At 38.6% G+C, this 20,663-nt stretch overlaps 1 protein-coding gene across 1 annotated transcript; it reads right to left on the minus strand.

Annotated features, from left to right (window-relative positions):
• Window positions 1-648: 648 nt before the first annotated feature.
• On the minus strand, window positions 649-20,663 carry lbr (lamin B receptor). The gene is made up of 14 exons (XM_080831956.1): window positions 20,586-20,663; window positions 12,337-12,505; window positions 12,060-12,248; window positions 10,725-10,787; window positions 7,905-8,061; window positions 7,386-7,582; window positions 6,815-6,869; window positions 6,518-6,712; window positions 3,708-3,811; window positions 3,440-3,565; window positions 2,200-2,368; window positions 1,992-2,072; window positions 1,788-1,910; window positions 649-1,177 (listed from the first exon to the last, which is right to left on the minus strand). The coding sequence occupies exons 2-14, from the start codon at window positions 12,496-12,498 to the stop codon at window positions 1,017-1,019; spliced, it is 1,782 nt and encodes a 593-aa protein (XP_080688082.1). The 5' UTR covers window positions 12,499-12,505; window positions 20,586-20,663; the 3' UTR covers window positions 649-1,016.

Raw genomic sequence — 20,663 nt, forward strand, 5'->3', positions numbered from 1 at the left:
CAGAAGAATCTTTAAAGTCAAGTTACTTTCAAAATAATGACCGCCTCTCATTTGCTAATAAATCTGCACGACATCTGGTGTTGAACTTTTACGACAGTTTGTATGCAAAATGTCCAAATGTTAGAAGATTTCTATACGTACTATATTACTAAATGAAAATAGAAAAACAGACATCCTTATTTATATTTATTCTTCTCAAATTTAAACTGTGAAAACATCAACATATCTGAAAGACCAATGCAAAAAAAATTAAATAAATACAAAAAACACAGGTGCCAAAATTTAACTGCGATCAATGAAACGATCTGTGGAAATAACTTCTATTCTGTTCAAAACAAACCCTAAAAAACACCTTCAATCTACAACTACAACAGACATTATGAAAAAAAAATCTCAAAATCTATCTCACCATGATAATCTATATTTACATTTTATTCAGGAAAAAAAAGCATTCACATTTAAGAAAATTACAATTCATTTGAGTAGCCAAATTACAAAATACAACATTTGGATAAAAATATACTACAAATCCAAACTACACAACAAATCTATTATAAAAATATACACAACCATGAAGATATTTTTTTCTTTCAACGTTGAAGTCCTGAGAGAAAACATCTGTTTTACTGTACATAAGAGGATTCATATCTCTTAATACAAGATACACATTGATACCAAAATATACCTTTCAAAATAAAATGTTAAATATCAAGCTGAGACTGATGATTTAATACTTAAGGTAACACAAATGAATAACTTTGTAAGACAAGCAATGTTGCTGGTTATCATGCAAACTTGAAAACAGATCTATGTACAGGAATGTACACCACAAAACGGATCTTTTTCTAAATAAACAAAAAGTAAAAAGTATCACAATCCAGTTTACTTTAGCATTAAAATGCCAACCTTAATTGTACTTATTTGAAAAACAAACTAAAATATTTGATCCCATTTAAAACAGTCTCAACATGAAAGATTCTTGTTCCAATTCCGTGGATGGAGTGAGGCAGTGGGGCTCAGTAGATCCGGGGGAAGAAGCGGTAAGGTACTGCTTTGCAGTACTCATCCCACGCAGAGCCATACTTCTTCCTGCACTGATGTTCATCTCGGGAGTCGCGGTGTATCAGCAGGAGGACCAGATAAATAAGATAGAAGTGTGGCGCAACATGCACAAACCCTACAAAAAAACATTAAAAGTCAACACCAAACAGCAAAACAAACTACCATAACTAAAGGTAACTTTTTTCTTTGTTTAACTTTTATCGATAACATGAAGGACCCTCAAATTAATCTTGAGATTCAGTCAAAATCAGACAGAGCTTAACTGCATTCAGAACCAGGTTAAAAAGCAGAACCCAATCCCAACCACAGTTTCAGACTCATTCTACATAGTCACCATCTACACACAAAGTAACATTAGATACAATGCCCAAATCAATTCAGCACGAAAGGTGATTCAGGACCTTTGTGAATTGCCCATTTTCATCCGAAAATGATTTGCCAAACACGACATAAGAGCACATTCTTCTTTACATTTAAATATGTGTATATAAGTTACTGGTACTTTGTTTGAAACCAAGACCATTAATCCCTTTGAGAAAATATAGGGTCAAAATGCGTCACTTTGGATTTTGTGATTTGTATGGAAGGACAATATAATTAATAGGACTGATTAACATTTTGAATGCAGACACTTTTCGATGGGGAGTTTTCAAAGCAGAGATTTAATTTAAATCCACTACATGACCTGTACGGCTCTAGGTGATTTAACGTGGCATGTCACTTACCACACGGGAGAGACCAAGCAAGGCCCATGAGTAGGTCACCCAAGTAGTTGGGATGGCGGACAAAGCCCCACAATCCAGACACAATGAGGCTCTTTCCAGTGGCAGTGGAGATGGTCTTCAGATCTGCAGAAGAAAAAAAATATCTTAGACATATTCAATTACACCATACACATGTACAAAAATATTTCAAATTGCTTCACTTACGGGAATGTGATGGATCAGATGGGTTTTTTCTGAAGTTATTTTTCTGGGAGTTCGCTTTGCGAAATACAAAGTATCCAATTCCTTTGGGTCAGAACAAATTGTAATGAAAAACAATTAGTTTACATACTATAACATACTATTAAAAAGTTAGTTACTTAATGCAAACCTGCCAGTTACTCTGAAACTAAGTATTTTTGTCTTTACTCACCTTTGATAGTGATAATGACTGCAATTAACAATGTAGAGAGCTCGCTTGGGTGATTGACCAAATAGTGTGCTTGGCAGGTAAAAGTGAAAGGGACCCACACCAGGTCTCCAAAAGCCAGCATGAACCCAAAGCCATCATGAACTATATCCATAGTAGTCAGAAGTTTTTCCTGAAATTCAAGAGGTAAATCAAAAGGTAAATGAAAGTCTGTTACAGCTTCAAACCTTAACCAGATAACAACTAGGGCCCACTTGTGATCCTAGCTGTCATCACTACACAGCAACACGTAATAGCTAGTCTAAGTGTGAATCCCTCCTGCTTCAGACCTAGCATTAGCATCTGATCTGATGTGTTTGATCATAACCTGAATACTTCAATGACCTGGCACCTGTTTGGTTTATGGCTCAGTGATGCTCATCATACTTAATTCAGTTTTTTACTAAAGGTAACTAAAGTCTCCATCCACTAAAGGACCCTGTGTGCTGAATCACAGAAGAAACTGCATATTCCACCTGGACAGGGTCATGAACTCCAGCGACAAATACAACTTGTGGATTTGGGAAATAGGCATGGCGAGATATTCTCAGACAAGGAAAATATCCATATGCTCATCACAAAACATCACTGCTCAGTCACAATTTATCTATTAAGCAGATAAATATACAATATGTTACCTTCATTGGAAGCACAATATGCCAGATTTGCCCCGGTTTACTTTTTGAGCAAACCTCCATTACGGATAATGCCAGTAATCACTTTTCATGGTTATGAGCTGCTTTGATCCAATAGAGCTGACTATCATTAACGTTAGCTGTATTTAGCAGTTTTGACTATATCATAGGCCTTCTGTAGTGAAAGCTGATTATTTGTTGTGCAAAAAAAGAAAATTGAGTCTACTTGTATGTGTAAGCTAAGGTAAATTTGTAAAAGGGGAATGACTATTAAGAGAGCCAGAGATAAAAAACAGTTTGCATGTAGAAAATGAGTTGCTGATACCGCTTGGTTATAGTTCAAATTAACCGTTAGATGGCAGCCTTTCATGGGTAATCTTCAAAATCAACTGTAGCAGGCATTAATTGATTTGATTCCGACACCTTTGTACACCATTCACCTACATGATTTTGAGCTGTACTCAACACTGCTTTTTTTCCCTTTTTTTTTTTTTTAGATTAATGTAAATACCAGTGTGTACAACATTGTGTTCAAATCTTGTTTAAACCTTAAAAGAAAACTACTTCACCTCATGCCAAAGTCCATCTGCCACCCAGAGGAATTGGAAGATGGTCACCAGCAACATGGCAGGGGAGGGGTTGTCCAGCTTCTGGACTTTCATCTCAGCAAGCAGCATGGAGAAATTGATAAGAAGCTGGTGAAAAAAAGTGTTATTCCCATTAAGTCTGATTGCATTTTAAAGACACTTTTCAAATGCAGTGTAAAAACTAAGAAACAAGGGTCTAGCTTTGAGGGAGCCATTCAAATCAAAATAACAGACCTAAAGACACACTCACCCAACCAATTAAACCTGGACGCATTTCACAGAAGAATTTCACATCGAAGCTTCTGATGCGTGGGTTCAGCTCCCGGCCCATGAAGAAGTCATGAATTAGATATCCTAAGGGACCAATCGCAGAAACTTCAAACTTCAAAATAAGCAACACCTCACAGTCCCAGTATCTACTGTACTCTAATCACTGGCTTTGTAGCGTGATGACTTTAAAAATGCAGCTTGCTGCTCTCCACTCAGCTCAATAAGTATAACACAAGTTACTTTATGACTAATGTTTTTGGTATTATCCATAGACATATCAGCCTACAAATAACAGAACCCAACTGCTGTGTTCAAAAAACGTAGCTGAAACAAGCTTGCTATGCACACTTCATCAGTGACCAACCAAACACAGTAAATCTTAATGACGAGAACTTTCAGTGGACCATATAACGTAGAGGTCAGGTAAGAGAGTTTATCAACCACTTATTGCATAGTCCAGTTATTTCAGTTATGGTTATAAGGTATGCTAGTCATGATGAACTAGTAGATAACTAGTTTAAGATTAGCCTGGTTGAAGTTGCTAGTGTTATTACACAGTCTTTTTTATTTATTTTTAAAGACCATTTTGCAGCTGAACCTTGCAGCTCGGCTATTAACCAGGACCAAGAGGAGAGCACAATAGTCCAGTTTTAGCTGCTCTGCACTGGCTTCCGGTGACATTTAGAATTGATTTTATAGGTCCTTTGCAATATATACAAAGCCCTTAATGGGCTAGGACCAAGTTACATCGCAAACTATCTTGTCAATGCTTGCCTTCAAGAACACTGTGATTATGTAATGCTGGTTTATTGTAGGTTCCCAGCAACTGCCGTAAGAAAATCGGGGACGCAGCCTGTCAATTACGCCTCAAAGCTATGGAACACGCTGCCTGTAAATATCAGAGAAGCCAGCTCGCAACACATTTATTTTTTCAAAGAAAGCTAAAAACATATCTATCCACCTTAGCCTTTAACTAGCTACGACCTTGGTGCCGCATTTTTGTCAATTTATTTTACTTGGATTTTCATCATGATATTAGGGGGATAGATAAACTATATCTCTGCAGTTTTATTTTATCTTGTTATGAATTTTATGTATTCTAATTTTTTATCTTTAAGATTATATATTTGAATCTTTATCCACTCCATCCCTGTTTTATGTTTATGTCATTTATTTGTGCACGTAATTTCTTGGCTGTTTATTACATTCCTTCATACCCAGTTGCACACTGCAAGTAGCAGAAAAAAGTAGGCTTTTTAATGAGTTGTTATGGTTGTGTTGCTCTCAAATTAAATCAAAATGAATAATAATAATATTTCAAGTGCATACAATTGTTGACCCAAGTGCCTTTTTTAGTGTTGGCCATGAATGAACCGTAGGTAGTGAAATGTATAGTGAAACCATAAAAAAATGTGCAGAAATTATCTTATTTACTCCTCAACGATGAGAAGATGTCAGGCGATCCATCCATTACAGGTTGTTGTTTGTATGTTAAAATAACATAGTAAAGGCAAACTAGGCACCTGTACGTCTAATTGACTTTTGAATTAGCAGACAGCCACCGCTACTACAGCTTGAGGTTTTGGAAGGCTACCATTACATTAGGGATGCAAATGATTAATCGACTTTAGATTAATTGTCGATTTAGAGGTTGCTCGATCAAAATGTATTAATCACGATTAATCGCTAGAGGGCGCTAGCGCGAGAGACCGGTTGAAAACAAAATGAAGCGAGCGAAAAGAAGTGCGGTGTGGGACCACTTCAACATTGTTAATTCAGGCAAAGAAGTCAAATGTTCTCTGTTTAATGCGGTATTGAAATACAATAGTTCCACTAGCTCACTCAGTTATCATTTGAACACCGTGCATGCTTCTGTCCTGCATGGCACCACCAGTTCACCTGATCAACCTAAAATCACAGCTACACTGTATTATACCTTCTCTCGCTTACTGCCGCGAGGTTAGCTATTAGTTTGTTAGCGGGCTAGCTCACTGAGACTTCATAGAGTTAGCTACCTAGCTCGTTAGCGGGCTAGCTCACCTTGCTATGAATATCTCTGTCTACTCCCGTGCTAACGTGTGCCCGCGAGTTTGGCTCATGAGAGTAAGTAAGTAAGAGTTGAGTTGGCTATTTAGCTTGATAGCGGACTAGCTCACTCAGGCTTAATGATATTATATACCTAGCTCGTTAGCGGGCTAGCTTACCTTTGCCTGATGGCTTGCCATTAAGAATGTAACTACTCTATCCCTCACTACCGTGAGCGCGAGTTAAACTTCAGAGAGTTGTGTCGGCTATTTAGCTTGTAATAGCCTAGATGCAGTTTCTTCATAATCTATAGGCTCAATAATATTCTGTTTGGCTCTCTATTTAATTTCTTCTATTCTTTTTTTTTATGTCTGTTTCAAATGCAAGAACTGAGCCAGTCCATAATTTATTTCTTTGTTTTAAATTAAAGAATGTATTTTGTTATACCATAAAAAAAACTTTTCTGCTTTCTTATCCTAATGCATAATTACTTGAGGAATGTATAATAGAATAGAATAGAATAGAATTATCAGAATGTAATGTAATATAATAACTCAACTATTTAGCTGATATTTGTAAAGGCCCTATTGAAACACTGAAACTCAGGTGAAAAACGCCGCTTATCAATTAATCGAAAGTCGATCGATAAGATTATCAACTAATGATTAATGAATTAATCGATAATTTGCATCCCTACATTACATGCAAATCCTTTCATTGATCAATACAGAAAAAAATGAATTTCTATTTCTGAATTGCACTCACCCGAGTTCCCACTGGGAGCCTGCTCTTCCTCGGAGAGGTGGTATGAGCGAGTGTAGAGGTACACACTCAGTAGAACAGATAGCACCACTGCTGATGAAAAGAACTGCAGGAAATGAGTATGGATGTAAGTGAGGTCCACCTCCTGGTGCAGTGCCACGCCGACAGCCACCGCACTGATGAGCAGTGCAAGGAAGCCTGCGAGTAGATGCACAAAAGATATCAGCAGCAACTCAATGAGCAGATTGAAATACACTTCAAACGCCACTCTCTTTAATAGAAAACACGTTAGAAGCATACCATTAATCCTATATTTCAATTTCTTTCCAGTCTTCAAGGGCATTCCATCCACAACCTGTAGGTACATCATTTGGTTACATGTTTTACCCATGCATGCAAGTTGGAAAAGAGGGAACATACTCTAGTCACGACAAACTATTATTTTTGTGATAAGTTAACATGGACGCTACACTGAACATATGCTTTAAACCATCATTGCACAGAATGGTGGATAATTTGAACACAAGAGTGTGTTTACTCTCAAGAATTTAACTAAGGTAAAGTCCACAATCCAGGGAACAACTCACTGAATTTGACAAAAAGGGAATTAGATGGCAGACCACATAGCTGTGGCTATTTTTAGTCAAAAGTGAAAGCAGGACTTAAAAAAAAAAAAAGTTTGTTATTAAAGTTGTAAGAGTTAAAGGGTGATGCCTGATTTCAATAAATCTGTTGGGATTAAGCAGACAGGATATTTTGCATGGGGGGCACTATATTACAGCCCTCAACATTTCTGAATACAAGACATTTACTTCATCTGAGAAAGAGAATCCTTTGCAGCCATGCAGTTAGTCATGTGTGTCTATATTACCTTTCCCAATGGCAGCATACACAGCAAAGCCTGAAAACACAGCCAGAGTAGGACCAGGCCAAACACTTGCCAGTCCCAAAGAGCCTCAGCAGTAGGCAGGCTGGCAGGGAGTGTCAGGAGGCTGCCATCTTCCTGGGACACTTGGAGGAGGAGATGCAGCACAACAGATGGCAGGAACAGCAGCATGATGAACGTGCCTTCAAGGAACAACAGAATGGGAAAGGAAAGAAAAAAAAATATTTAAAATGTTTTGATTGTAATAGAAAGTATATTAAATGTTTGTATGTATATATGTATGTCTCATTGTATCTTTGTTTCTTTAAAAAGAAAGTATAAAAAAAAAGAAAGTATATTAAGACTTTACACTTAACAAGACATGTGAAACTATACTACTTTATAACTCTTAAAGTTTATAACATAATTATTAATAAAGTTGAGGAAATAAGGATTTAAAATAAATCAAATGCATATTTGAAGCATTTGCTTCCTATGTGTAGGCTTGCATTCACACAATCCTACCAATCCTGCCACCAAACTCCAGCTCAGTGGTCTTTAACGTTGGACATGGCGATGATGTAGGTTCCTTCTCCTCCTTCACCTCTTCAGCTGGTTTGGGTTCACCATCCTTCCGTCGACGCAGATTGTAACGGCTCCGCTGCTCCGGCTCCACCTTTGGCTTTTGAGAGACGGACAGTAGGAACAACTTTAATAACTAAAAGTTTACAAAATGATGGGATACTGAACACATTTAAGGACTGAGGGTAGTGTCTGAGATGAGTGAATGTGGAGGAATGGAGCAGGTTTATCTTTGACGATAACACATGCGAACACATACTACATTTTTGGGTGTTTTGGAAGGTCAGCTTTCTAGAGTGGACCACACAACACGCATTGAGACACATGATCACGGGAGGGCCTGCTGGCTTTGTCCCCGTCAGCTTAGTCTTTGTACAAAGAGGCACCATCAAAAATGGAAAAAACAACATGCACTCACGATGTCTCAATTTAATGATCGACTCACCTTTTCTTTTTATTGTAAATATCTATGCTCTAGTACATTTCCAAATGCAAAAAAACAAGTAATTTGTATACATGTATTAATAAACATGATTAAAAAGCAAAAAACTAAATTAACTGCTTGCATAAATGTAGTCCTTTAAATAAATATATTGTAGGAAATCATTTCACTGCAATACTATTGTGGTAAATATGTACCTGTTTTGCCCATTGTTCTGCAGTGATTTTTCCCAATTCTTGACCAAATGTATACAGATCTTACTGTTCTAAGTGATTTAAGTCATAACAGTAACTAATGCTACTAATCTAGGAAGCTGGCATTACACTGTTAAGCCTGGGAGAGTTTGCAGAAAATATGAATGAATCTGTGCTGATCCTGCTCCAATTTGTTAATCTTTATTAAGGAATCAATACAATTATAGCCTGCATATAGCTTCCATTACAAACAGTACTGACAACTTGGTGAATCATTTCTGAAATAAAATATGAGCATCTATGTTTTGATCACTTCCCAATAAGTCCCCATGCAAAGCCATTTTTTATTTACTGTGGAATGGAGTTATTATTATACTACTAATGTCCATCTTTAAGCACTTGAAGCCAAGTAAACACATGTGGTCCAAGGCTATACGAGCTGTCTCACTCCCTCTCAAACCACACATTACATACGAAATGAGTGGCATTGTTGGTGTGGGTATCTTTTATATTATTTTCAAAAACTACTGGTAGCAAGAGTTTAATTAGTTCAGGTAAGAATATCTCTTTATTGGAGCCATAAATTAAATTGCAGATAAGAGAATTAGAATTGCTATTCATCTAGGGCTGTAACGATATTGGATCGAACCGAGAAATCGCGACACTCTGGGCCACGAACCTGCATCGCGATGCGAGGAGGCAGAACCGAGACATGCCCTCAGCGGTCACGTGATACAAAAAGTTTGGTTCGCTAGTAAGCCTACACGTGTGCTGTGCGCAATGGCTACCTCAGATGACATTTGAATCGGCCATTTGAATTGTTGGCGCGTGGTTGCCGGATTGTTTGTCGCTGGAGGACTGCTCTGCACGGAGAATAGAAGTGTGTGCGTTAATTGCTCCGTTGCTGTCTCTCCCTCTCCGGAGTTTTGGTTGCGGGTAGTCTAACGCTCCCTCAGAAGAAAGACGTACACTGCGACTGCGTCGTGTTTTGACCACTGTTTTCCCGTACTTAAATAGTTTTGAGTTAATAGGCTGTGAGAGAGCCACCAGTACTTTATGTTACTTTCTTTGGATCTTTCTGTATTTTGTTTGTATGAATGTGTGTGTGTGCTTTCGTTACTTAACGGCCATCTTGTGATGTACGGGGTTACTGTGTAACCCTAACGTTCAGTTTGTAGTGGTTCCCAAGTGTGCGCATTGAGTGGAAGTGCATACCATAATACGTGGTTTAGTAGTGTGGCGGCTATTCACTAATGTGTGTAGTGTTCTGAAACATTGTAACACGTTTGATTGCTCTGGTTCGTGTGCGTGAGATGGGTTATTCCAGATCTTATAGCTCTTTTTGGTGGGTGTGTTACTGTTGCCAGTAGCCTGTATATCACGGGTAATCGTGAGTAACTGATGGCAGTGTATGAGGGTGTGCGTGTGTGAGAACTGTTTTTGTCATGTCATTAAATACCAGTGACCAGATATTTATTAAACTACAGAAATAAAACGTTTTATTTTGCTAAACTCTTGCCTCCTCGATATTCATTCATTTGATAAGCCTGGGCCCTGTTCATAAAATACGTGGCAGTTAGGGTCTGTCACATTTGGCCATACACTGCCATCATAGTTTAAGTTATTTGGTTATTTATGTGTTGTTTCCCTCATATTTTTAGGCTATGTTCAAGCCTACTTTTTCAGAAGTTTGTTGAATGTTTTTCAACAGCATTGCTTTGAGTAATAAAAACCTCAATATTTGGTTATAAATTGTTTCTTCATTTTTTTATAGCTCATACTTATTCTAATGTGAAATAAAATAAAAAATAATAATAATAATTATAATATCGTGGGGTGTATCGAACCGTGGGTCAAGAATCGTGATACGAATCGAATCGTGAGGTAGGTGTATCGTTACAGCCCTATATTCATCCAATGATGGACACATTAGTGACATCTCTGAATCATTTGTGAATTGTTTATCATCCGTCTAAATTTAGAACATAAAAAACTAAAGGGGGTGGATAACTTATGCAAGCAGTAAATATATATTTGTTTAATTATTGTATGTTTGTTTATTAGTAAATAGTTCAATTTTGCAAGGCTCTGTATATAGCACTGTTTCTGCCAAACCTGTAAGCTCACCTCAATGGTTTCCTGTTTCTGTTCATGCTTGTTGTTGCTGTTATTTTCAGTTGGTGAAAGCACCTGAAAGGATTGCATATGGACACAAGGTGAAGGGAAGTAAAAATTATGAAATAAAAGGTTATGAAGATAAGGGAAATCATTCATTCAAAATAAAATCGTAATTTTTCTAGGTAGTAATAAACTGGAGGTAGCCAGATATTTAGTATTTTCGTAATGTCAATATAACAGCCACAGTATATACAACAGGTTTAAAACTAGGCATCTTCAACTTCGAAAGCAACACTGAGCAAATGATGAGCTGGTCAGAAAACATATGGGGGAAAATACGGCCACAATTGTTCCATAACTTTGACTATAAGGCCACATAGTCCAAACATTTTGTATTACAAGTTTCTTTTAAAATGAATTGTAATATGCAAATTAGCTATACACTAATCGAATATGCCCAAAATACACCCAAATAGGCTTAATTTTTTCTTTGCTCCTACCACAATAAAACTTTACATGGTAAAAGTATACATGACAATAACTTTTTTTGTATTACAAGTTTCTTTTGAAATAATTTGAATATGCACATGAGCTCCACACTTATTGAATATGTACTTTGCCTGGACTACACAAGCATGTTATGGTCTGGGAAACTGTGTCAGCATCATCATTGTTTGTTAATGAAAGCACATTCCAAATACCTTGAGCTCTTTTGAAAGACAAATGCATTCATGATGAAGAATCTCAAGGTACTACCAGGCTAATAAAAGCAAATATGATCTGTATTCTTTAAAGGCATATGAAGAACCTTTAAAATTCAAGTAAACATAAAAGTAAAAATCACTAAAAAGACTTGTGAAAGGCCAGGTAGTGTTTCAGCTGGCAATGTAGGATCAATGGGTGATCCACAATTCTCATGATTTGCCCATAAGAACCATTTCTGAATCATCTACTTGCATTTCCACCATGATGTGAAACAACAAGAATGCGCACAAAAACTTGTATGGCACTGTAGTAACCATAATTTATCATGTGGGAGTCAACCAAACCAACAGCCTCACAGTGGTAATAATAATGAAAACACTAGTAATGATGGGAAAAGAAAGAGACCTGGCCTTGCAGAACTGACATAAGAATTGCATCAACCTTAGAATTCCAACCTGTGTGGCTACATAGTAGTTGCTTGGGCAGATTCATTTGGTTTCCCTATTCATATCAAAGTGATTACTAAATGTTGAAGCAGGGTTTGAAGATCTCATCTATGCAACTTAGAATAAAAGCACACAATATGTAAACATGGCCCTGTGTGCCATTATTCATGCCTCAATGCCTTGCAGATCTTACCACAGGGGTGAGCCGGACTTCCAACACCTCCTTCAATTTGTCCTTTCTTCCTTCACTGATGCGAGAAGAGGTGCGAGATGAGGAGCGGCGTGAAGTTCTAGCCGGCGAGCGGGAACGGCTACGACGGCGTGAGGGTGAGCGAGAGCGAGAACGAGAACGCCCTGATACCTGGCGGAATGCGGTGTGGTTCTGCACAGAACAGGATAGAGAAAATCAATACACATCTTTTCTTGATCCTCACAGTAGATCATGACCTGACAAAAAGTGTCCATTATACCTTGATATCACTGTCCTTCAGCTCCAACTCTGTGCCATCCTTGTAAATGACGGTGTACAGCTCGGTATCTGCGTCATAGCTCAGCACTTTCACCTCATAGTAGAGAGTACTGCCAGGCCAACGGCCCATCACAGTGTCCCCACTCTGGATCTTGCTTGGCATCCTCAAACTGTTGGCAAGAGAAATATGTCCTGTACCATTAGAATATGAAAAAAAAATACAAGCTTATAAAAGGCACAGTCAAGCCAGCAATTATCTACTCCTGTAGAAATGCATTAGAGTGACTGAGCAGATAGGTCTAACTTCACGCCCAAGTACATAACAGAAATTAGAGGTACTAGGTTTCTAGGTTTATTGGTCTAAAAGTAGTGACAATGGCCTTGGACCCATTGGACACAAAGAGTCTGTGATGTCAGCGAAACTGTGATGAGCTAGGCTCCTGACCAAAGTGCTGACAGACCTAACGAGCTGTGCTCTATCAGTGGGTCCCCTCTACACTTTTGTCTGTTTAAACAATATTATGCACAAGGGACTCCAGTGAGGTCAATTGATGGCTCTGCAGAGAGACTTTGAATGTTATTTTAGAGAACAATTTTCACTGCAACGACTGCAGTGAGACATTTAAAGTGCAGTCCACGATTCTAGTCCACCATGACTCTAATACACTTTTTGTCAAAGACAGCTAAATTCTCGTCACAGTCTTCCAGCTGTTAATTCGGTGTGTGCACCCAAAACAACAAACGAAAAAAATGGTGTTTGTTTCCCCATTGACCACGTCAGGACTGTGTACACAGTGGCTCAGACAAGCCATAAACAATTTAAGCGAATCAAAATGTTGCTTTAGAAGCACGGCGGGGAGGGGTGTAATCTGATTGGCTTTGGAAGGCATTGGGATGTAAACTGCAAACCTCACTTTTAAGCTTGTTTCTGTCCTAGTCAGAAAAAGAACCAATCTTCAAAAAATGTAAAGTCTTGTTTACATACCATCATGTAATGTTACACACCATCATGAATCTGTCAGCCACACTACACTTAAAAGCAAACTCTTCTGAACATTAGATAAACAACACAGTTTGGATCAAGCAAGTGGTGTTACTAGGGTCATCAAATCAGTTCCCAAACTAGAGATGCACCGATCAATCGGCCGCCGATTAAAAAAGCCGGTTTTATATCCAATCGGCCACAATCGGTGACCTGCCGGTCACTGTCGTAATTTTCGGTTTTCGGCCGTTCAAACTGACCCGCATGCGCGGTGCGTAGCAGCTCAAGGCGCCCAGAGCAAAACAGCTCAAAACTAGCAAGACTCGGGAAGAAAACATGTCGCTGATTTGGACTTATTTCACTGTGTGCCAGGACGACCCAAAACACGCTGTTTGTAATGCTTGCAAGTCACAAATAAGCCGTGGAGGATCAACGCCTAAGACATGTGTAGCGTCCGTGTTAGGGCTCTCTCAAAAACTCACACTGAGAAAATATCTCTTTGGATAAGTAGCTCCCCGTTTAATAAAAGCGTGTTTCACTCGTGGAATGCTACATTCGTCCCCCCCATCAAAAAGGAACGTCCACGTTACGTAAATTAATATAAACTAAGCAAAATGGCATTACACTGCACTCCCCCCAACCAAAACATAGCAGAAGAAAGAACTCACACTGAGAAAATATCTCTTAGGATAAGAAGCTCTCCGTTTAATAAAAGCGTATTTCACTCGTGCTCAGAACAACCACAAGTCAACCCATTACCATGGCAACTCCCCTAACAGAAATCCCGTTGCCACTAGTCCCATATGGAATGCTACACATGTATGTATGGCTGCCAGTGCAGAAAAAGAAGTTTACAAATCTATGGATATCTTTACAAATAACGATTAAAAAATGTGAAACACATCGGGATATTTAGCCGATCATTATGCAGAATAATATTCCTTACAGTTGAGTAGAATATGATTGTTAGAAAAAGATCGCTATTTTCACAATGAACGTCTGTCTAGCTGCTGAGAGTAGCCGAGTAACGTTAACGTTAGGATGTAAAAAACGCTGCCATGAAAACAAAACACACTACCCTGCACTTGCCCCGCTTGCCCAAGCCTACCTCTCTGCTCCATGTACAAGCGTCGATAGTGAGCGCTTGTTTAGCTTGGCTAGTAATGTCATAGATGAGAAAAGAAACAGGCTTTCTGGTGAGAAGGCAGAGATGCTTCTGTTTGTGAAGAAGAACCTGCCGTTGATGGTTAAGTGATTGCATTGGGAGTGGAATGGAGTACTTTGATCACAACCTTAAACTACCTGTTTGTATTGATTTTTTTTTTTTTTTATCCCATATTATGATGCACTTTTTTATTTAGAGAGGTCAAAGGCCTAAAATGTGCAATTTACTTTGAGAACCAGTTTATTTTCAGTACATAATAGTGCAGTTTATCTTTTGTTTGTATTTATTTTAGTTTTATCCTAGTTATTGACCTGTAAACTGGACTGAATGTCAGTGTTCAAAATAAATCTGCTCAGGAGACAATGTTGAAACTCTCACTCTATTTCTTATTTGTGATGTTTTATTCTTGAAAAGGGGAGGTATGATAGCATATAGCCTACCACTAGTTGTGGTTTTAATTGCAGTTATATAAGCAAAATGTTGTCTGGGAGAAGGGTACTCAAGCCAAACAAATATGGTGTCTATTATATGATTATAATTATTTCTTAGAAAATCGCTATCGGAAAAACCGGTTTTGGCAGGTCAGACCTCCTTAAAAACCTGAAATCGGTATCGGCCAAGAATTTTGCAATCGGTGCATCTCTATCCCAAACTTCACTTTCATGAGTGTGATGGAACTGGAAACATTGCTATTCTGTTGTAGTAAGACACTAACTCCTTATTTTGTATCTGCAACTCACTTTGGATGTGTACTCTGTCTGTCTCTCCCTAAGCAAATGACATGTGACCCCCCTCCCCCCTCTAAAACTGTAACTTGGTATCACCCCCCCCCCTGCCCCCATAGGTGAACCCCTCACTGTCTCCCCCCTTCCTGTCACCTAAAGGGTGTGGCCCTCCCCTCTTCTTTGTATTCTACCTGACTGAAATGTTTAAATGCCAACACATTCTGCTATCAGATAGGCCTTTCTCGAAGCAGCAGCTGAGAAGGGGTCTCCACGCTGAAATAAACCTACAGTAACATGACTTCGTCCTCCGGTGCCTTTATCAACTTTAGCGTGCTTATTAATATTCTGTCAAGTGCTACCAGAACAGTGCCACATTGTTCCTTTGTGCATTAAGTGCTCATATTTTATTAAAAACTATTTACAGGCCAATGCAGCACCGAAATCTGCGTGACATTTCGGTCCGGGTAGGTACCGGTTGTATAGGAACCGGTGCCATATTGGAACCGGTTCTCGGTACCCAACCCTAGTACTAAGCCATATTTGAAGTGTTGCCTCCCTTTGCCTGAGTGACTTTAAAGCATGTTTTACAGACGGGTCTCTGTGTGTCGATAGGCTTTTCTTCCCAGTCTGCTTCGTATCCAAAGTACTTCAAGATCTCACATCTGGCATCTTTTTTTTTTTTTTTTCAATCAGCCGAGGACAGTCGGCAAGAGCTCATCGAATGAGGCCATGTGATCACTCGCTGTGAGTGAGGGCTGCCTGTTGCATGTGTGAGAGCTGGGCAGCCCCACCCTTGCAGTAAATGCATGCAGGCAGCCTGACAGGGAGCAGAACAGTGAGTGGGCTCTGATTGCGTGCTATTTTAATGTACCTAAAAATAGTATCGTTTTTAACGTAAGGGTACAGCGTTACCTTTCTAGTAATGGTACACGGTGCATCACTACTCCCAAGCACCCATCAACACAAAGCCAAGACAAAAGTCTAAGCCAAGGGAATGTCTTCAGGAGAACAGCACACTACTTTACAGAAATCTCTATACCATTTGCATCTACACATTTAGGGCCAATAGTTTTCCGCGTCAAAAAAAAGCAAATTCCGTGTCACGTTTTTGGTAATTCCGTGATTCCGCGTCAAAAAAAAAAAAACAGCCGTATAATGCCTTTCCGCACGTTAACCGTATGAAAAACTCTGTTGATAGTGATGTTGCCTAGCAACGCTGTTAGCGTGCGTGTGCAGCACCCTCAAGTTCAGTTTGTCGCTAAGTAGTTGACCATACTGTGCCTTATACATTTCCAATGCGTAAATCATCATTGTTCGACCTGTATGTGAGGCATTATGTGCATACTTAATGAAAGTAAGGGTTTTCATGAAGTTGCTTCTGTGATATATCGTGTATTAAATACCACATTTTGGGCTACCTGCTCGTGCTATTAGTAGTGATTAGCATGATGCTAAGCGGAGATTTAGCTATGTTCTGTTCTTATGTTGATACGCTGTAATAAAGATGGGTTCAATCCTGTTAAGATTTCGACTGGATGAGATATGAATGAGATCCATGTTGCCTAGTGTAATGTCCACTATTATATGTATCTAGTAATATTAGTTGTGTTATTGTTATTATGGTAATGTAATTCAGTGCAGTGCTAATTAGTCCCCATAAATTAGACTGCTTGGTAACTCAGTGAATAATACGTGCCCTTCTTAGATTGTTGTTTGACAGCCATCAACACAACAGAAGACTTAACATTTTTAGTTTTAAATGCGATTGGGAAGCTGAGCAAATGAACGTGAGTGCGTGACTACCGTTGAAAAGGGGGGCGTGGCCGGAGCAGAGTTCAGCGCAGACGTGACATTTTCTGACTGCTTTTGTTCTTTAATTAATGTTTGTTCATTGTTGCGATCTTTGTTGTGTTTATTTGAAAGAAATTCAGTCTTACAGGGTAAAATACAGGGGGTTTTGGGCGATTTTGATGCACAAAATTATGTTTCCGTTTGAAAAGTTGCAATTCCGTTTTCAGTGGTCCATTCCGTTTCAGATGGTCCATTCCGCGTATTCCGTCCGTTTTCCGTTTTCGCGGAAAACTATTGGCCCTACACATTACATAACTTTTGACAACACTCCATAACCATCCAAAGGCATCATAGAGCTTTTGTATTAGTAGGCATACAGTTAACAAGGGCTAAAACATTCACACAGCAAAAAAAATAAAAAAATACTCCTAACTGGCCATGAAACCCTATCTTATGCACACTGAAATGCAAGATTTTGTGAACATGTGATACATTACTACTCATCATTACGCCACTAAGTATGTTAGGCTAAAATCGTACCCTACGCTAACAAAATTATTGTCTACAACACGCAAATGTCCTCATGTGATAGAAATCTTTAAATGTACTCATACAGTTCCTCTCATATCGTAGTAGTTTATGATGTCTTAACTCACACATTGGCTCCTATTCTCTCATAATGCCAATATGGTTATTTAGGAAATGGGAATTGGGCCCTCAAGAGAAAAACCCCTACCCCTAGAGAAAATGACTTGACTCCCATCTGTTCTTTAATCCAATTGTGCCTGCACATTTAATTTGTTCGTGCATAGGCTTGTGATTGTACATAGTTTGTGCATAATTATGAGAGGCATTAGCCTATTCCCATACAGACTACTGATGTTCATGCAATGGAGTAACCTAGTCTCATTTGGTTAAATTAGGACAATAAGTGGACAGCCTCATCTGCTGACACTGGTTATTATAATGCAGTTAAAAAAAACACACTGCTTGCCGAGAGTGAGTGGTGTTGTGGACAAGAAGATAAATTCATACATCTGGAAAGTTTCCACCAATGTACCAATTTTTGAATCAGCTGTAATACAACTCAAAGTGCTTTGAAGGTTTGATTGCTTTGAAGTAACCTGTGAACCAATGAGGTTGGCACTACAACCACACACTTATCTATATCTCACGAGGTCCTGAAAGGTATCATTGACCAATGCATTAGAACAGTCAAAACAATACAATCAAAGCAGCAAACAAAAGAAGCTGGTGACTGAGGCATTTGAAACATTCTATCTAGCTAAGCATGATGCTGTGGACAACGTGGGATAGAAGACACTAATGCACATTTATGTCATTTTATGGTTATAAAATATTATTATAGCTATTTAAAAATATTACACAGATATGGTAGACAGCCTACCTTATTTTATATGGACGCCAAAGTTTAACTAGAAGACTTAAGTTTGGCTACTGGCCATATCAGAATAGGTGTTCAATCTATTAAGCTAGTTATATTTTAGAGACAAGCACTGCTCAGACAAAATAACATTAATAAACACGATAGAATGGGAATGCTTTCGTCACATGAACCACAGCATCCCTCTCGTTGATCGATCTAGCACCAACCGTCAAAATGCCAGCTATGTTCGAATGAATAAACATTATATGAATACTGATGAGCAGCACTGTTTGTCCAGGAGCTTATCATTACTTTGGTTCTGACCGATTATGAACTGGTACTGCTTAATTAGATAAATACTTAATTGCACTAAAGGGGAAAGTATGCTCCCAAGAACACAGACATTTATGTCCATGCATGGCGCATTACGCAAATTTCATCACCAGGATGGTCCAAGCGGACTGTCCACTAACCACTGTCTGGACTTGGGTGCATTGACTGCCCGTGGGCATGCCAGTTTTAAAGCACTGGCCCTAAACCTAGTTCAAACCGAATGTATGTTTTTTTTATCCATTTAGCAGATAGACAGTAACAATGGACATTTTCATTAGTATGTTTGCTCCCTGGGAATAACACTCCTGGAGACCTGTGATAAAAGTAGTCTTTTATTTATTTCATGCCTTAGCAAATCATAGCTGATTAGATTAACGGCAACATATTTTCAGGTAGATAGCTATCACTATTTAGATAGGAGTTAAATGTAATCTACAGAACAATAAAATAAAAAAACAAATAAACAAAAAAAATTGTCTTTGCTGCAGATTCACACGAAGTCAAAATTAATTTAATTAATTATTTAAAACCCTGTGGTTAAGCGTTTGCCAAAACAGAGGTCCACAACAGCAGAACTTATATACAGGTACTTTGGAAACAAGAGTGGGCATATGCAGCGGTGTTGCGCGGACGCACACGTTTTGGCCTACACTAAAGCCCTGAGGCTAGACACGGGGTCGTTTAAGGACAATTTAGTGAGTTCAGTGCTAACTTGACAAATGTCAAACCAACGTTATCGTTGCCTTGCTAGCTAAAGTTACCCTTATACAAATCATGGGAACATCCCTTCGCTATCCAAAACAATGTATCTAGCATACTGTATACCTAACGTTAGATGGTTAGCTTTACAGCTGTTAACATTGTTGTAGTTTCGATATTTCTCCTTTAACAGCGTCAAAAAGGAAATGGAGGGAAAACGTCATATATTCAAATGTAGAACCTCAATAATTAACAAGGACGTTATCTAGATACCTACACTGGGCTCTGTTCTAACGTTTACACAATTGGCAAGCAGAGGAGCACATACGATTTGTACAATAACGTTAATATGCTAGTAATATTAACGTTACTCAAACAACCAAACGGTTTCTAGCTACGTACGTTGGCTAATATTAGCGATTTGATTGTTACCCATGATATGTAACCTTAACGTTTACCTAGAGTTGAAGTTTAATAGCTAGTTAACGTTAAGTTGTGTGTTCACCCTTACAAACTGGCAAGTTAATTGAACAATGAGGACACAACAGTATGTTAGCTTTAGCTCCCCAGGATGCTAACGTTAGCCAGTTAGCAAGCAATTTGGCTGAGACAAGACAAATGACGCACGGCATTAAGCTTAGCTAGCGATAGCGAACTGATGGTATCGTAAACGTAACGTCACCATCTCATACACAGCAAAAAAGCTGACACAAAACCCTGCAAGGAAAATATTCAAAGCCAAACAAATCGTTGACAATAGTAAACATTACCCTATACAGTTATCCACACTGCTTAAAATCACATATTCTTCGGTGCAACCTTAATTAGTCAAAACATCACGCCGTTAACGTTGCAGTTGCCTGGTATGAACTTAGAATAACTCTACAGAACACTGACTCCGTTATGTTGTCATGTTACCAACTTCGGTATCCTAACTAACTTAACACAGCAAACACAAAATTGCAGATAAGTCCAACTCCTTTACTGGAACGAATGAATCATACCCAACATGTATGTGCTGCTCGTGGTTAAATCATAAATGTTAGCTTGGCGCCCAACACTGCAGGATATCTGTTAGGCTACCGTTACTTCAACTTTTCCAAGAGCGATATTTACAGTTTGGACAATTACATCTTTTCGCTAAACAAAACAACTGTAGCATGCTTACCTGATGTACAATATTAAATTGATTCCTTAAGCAGGGGACAAAACGTACGTTACAAGACAGATTTAAGTTAAATAAGTT

The sequence above is a fragment of the Sprattus sprattus genome, assembly GCF_963457725.1.
Source record: "Sprattus sprattus genome assembly, chromosome: 2".
NCBI lineage: Eukaryota > Metazoa > Chordata > Actinopteri > Clupeiformes > Clupeidae > Sprattus > Sprattus sprattus.

Excerpts from the sequence above, each read along its gene's own strand:
- lbr (XM_080831956.1), bottom strand. The coding sequence starts at position 12,498 with ATGCCAAGCAAGATCCAGAGTGGGGACACTGTGATGGGCCGTTGGCCT. Across the intron at positions 3,812-6,517 it reads GGCTCCCAGTGGGAACTCGG|GATATCTAATTCATGACTTC; the intron begins GTGAGTGCAATT and ends TTGGTCCCTTAG. Across the intron at positions 1,911-1,991 it reads ATCTGATCCATCACATTCCC|ATCTGAAGACCATCTCCACT; the intron begins GTAAGTGAAGCA and ends TTTCTTCTGCAG.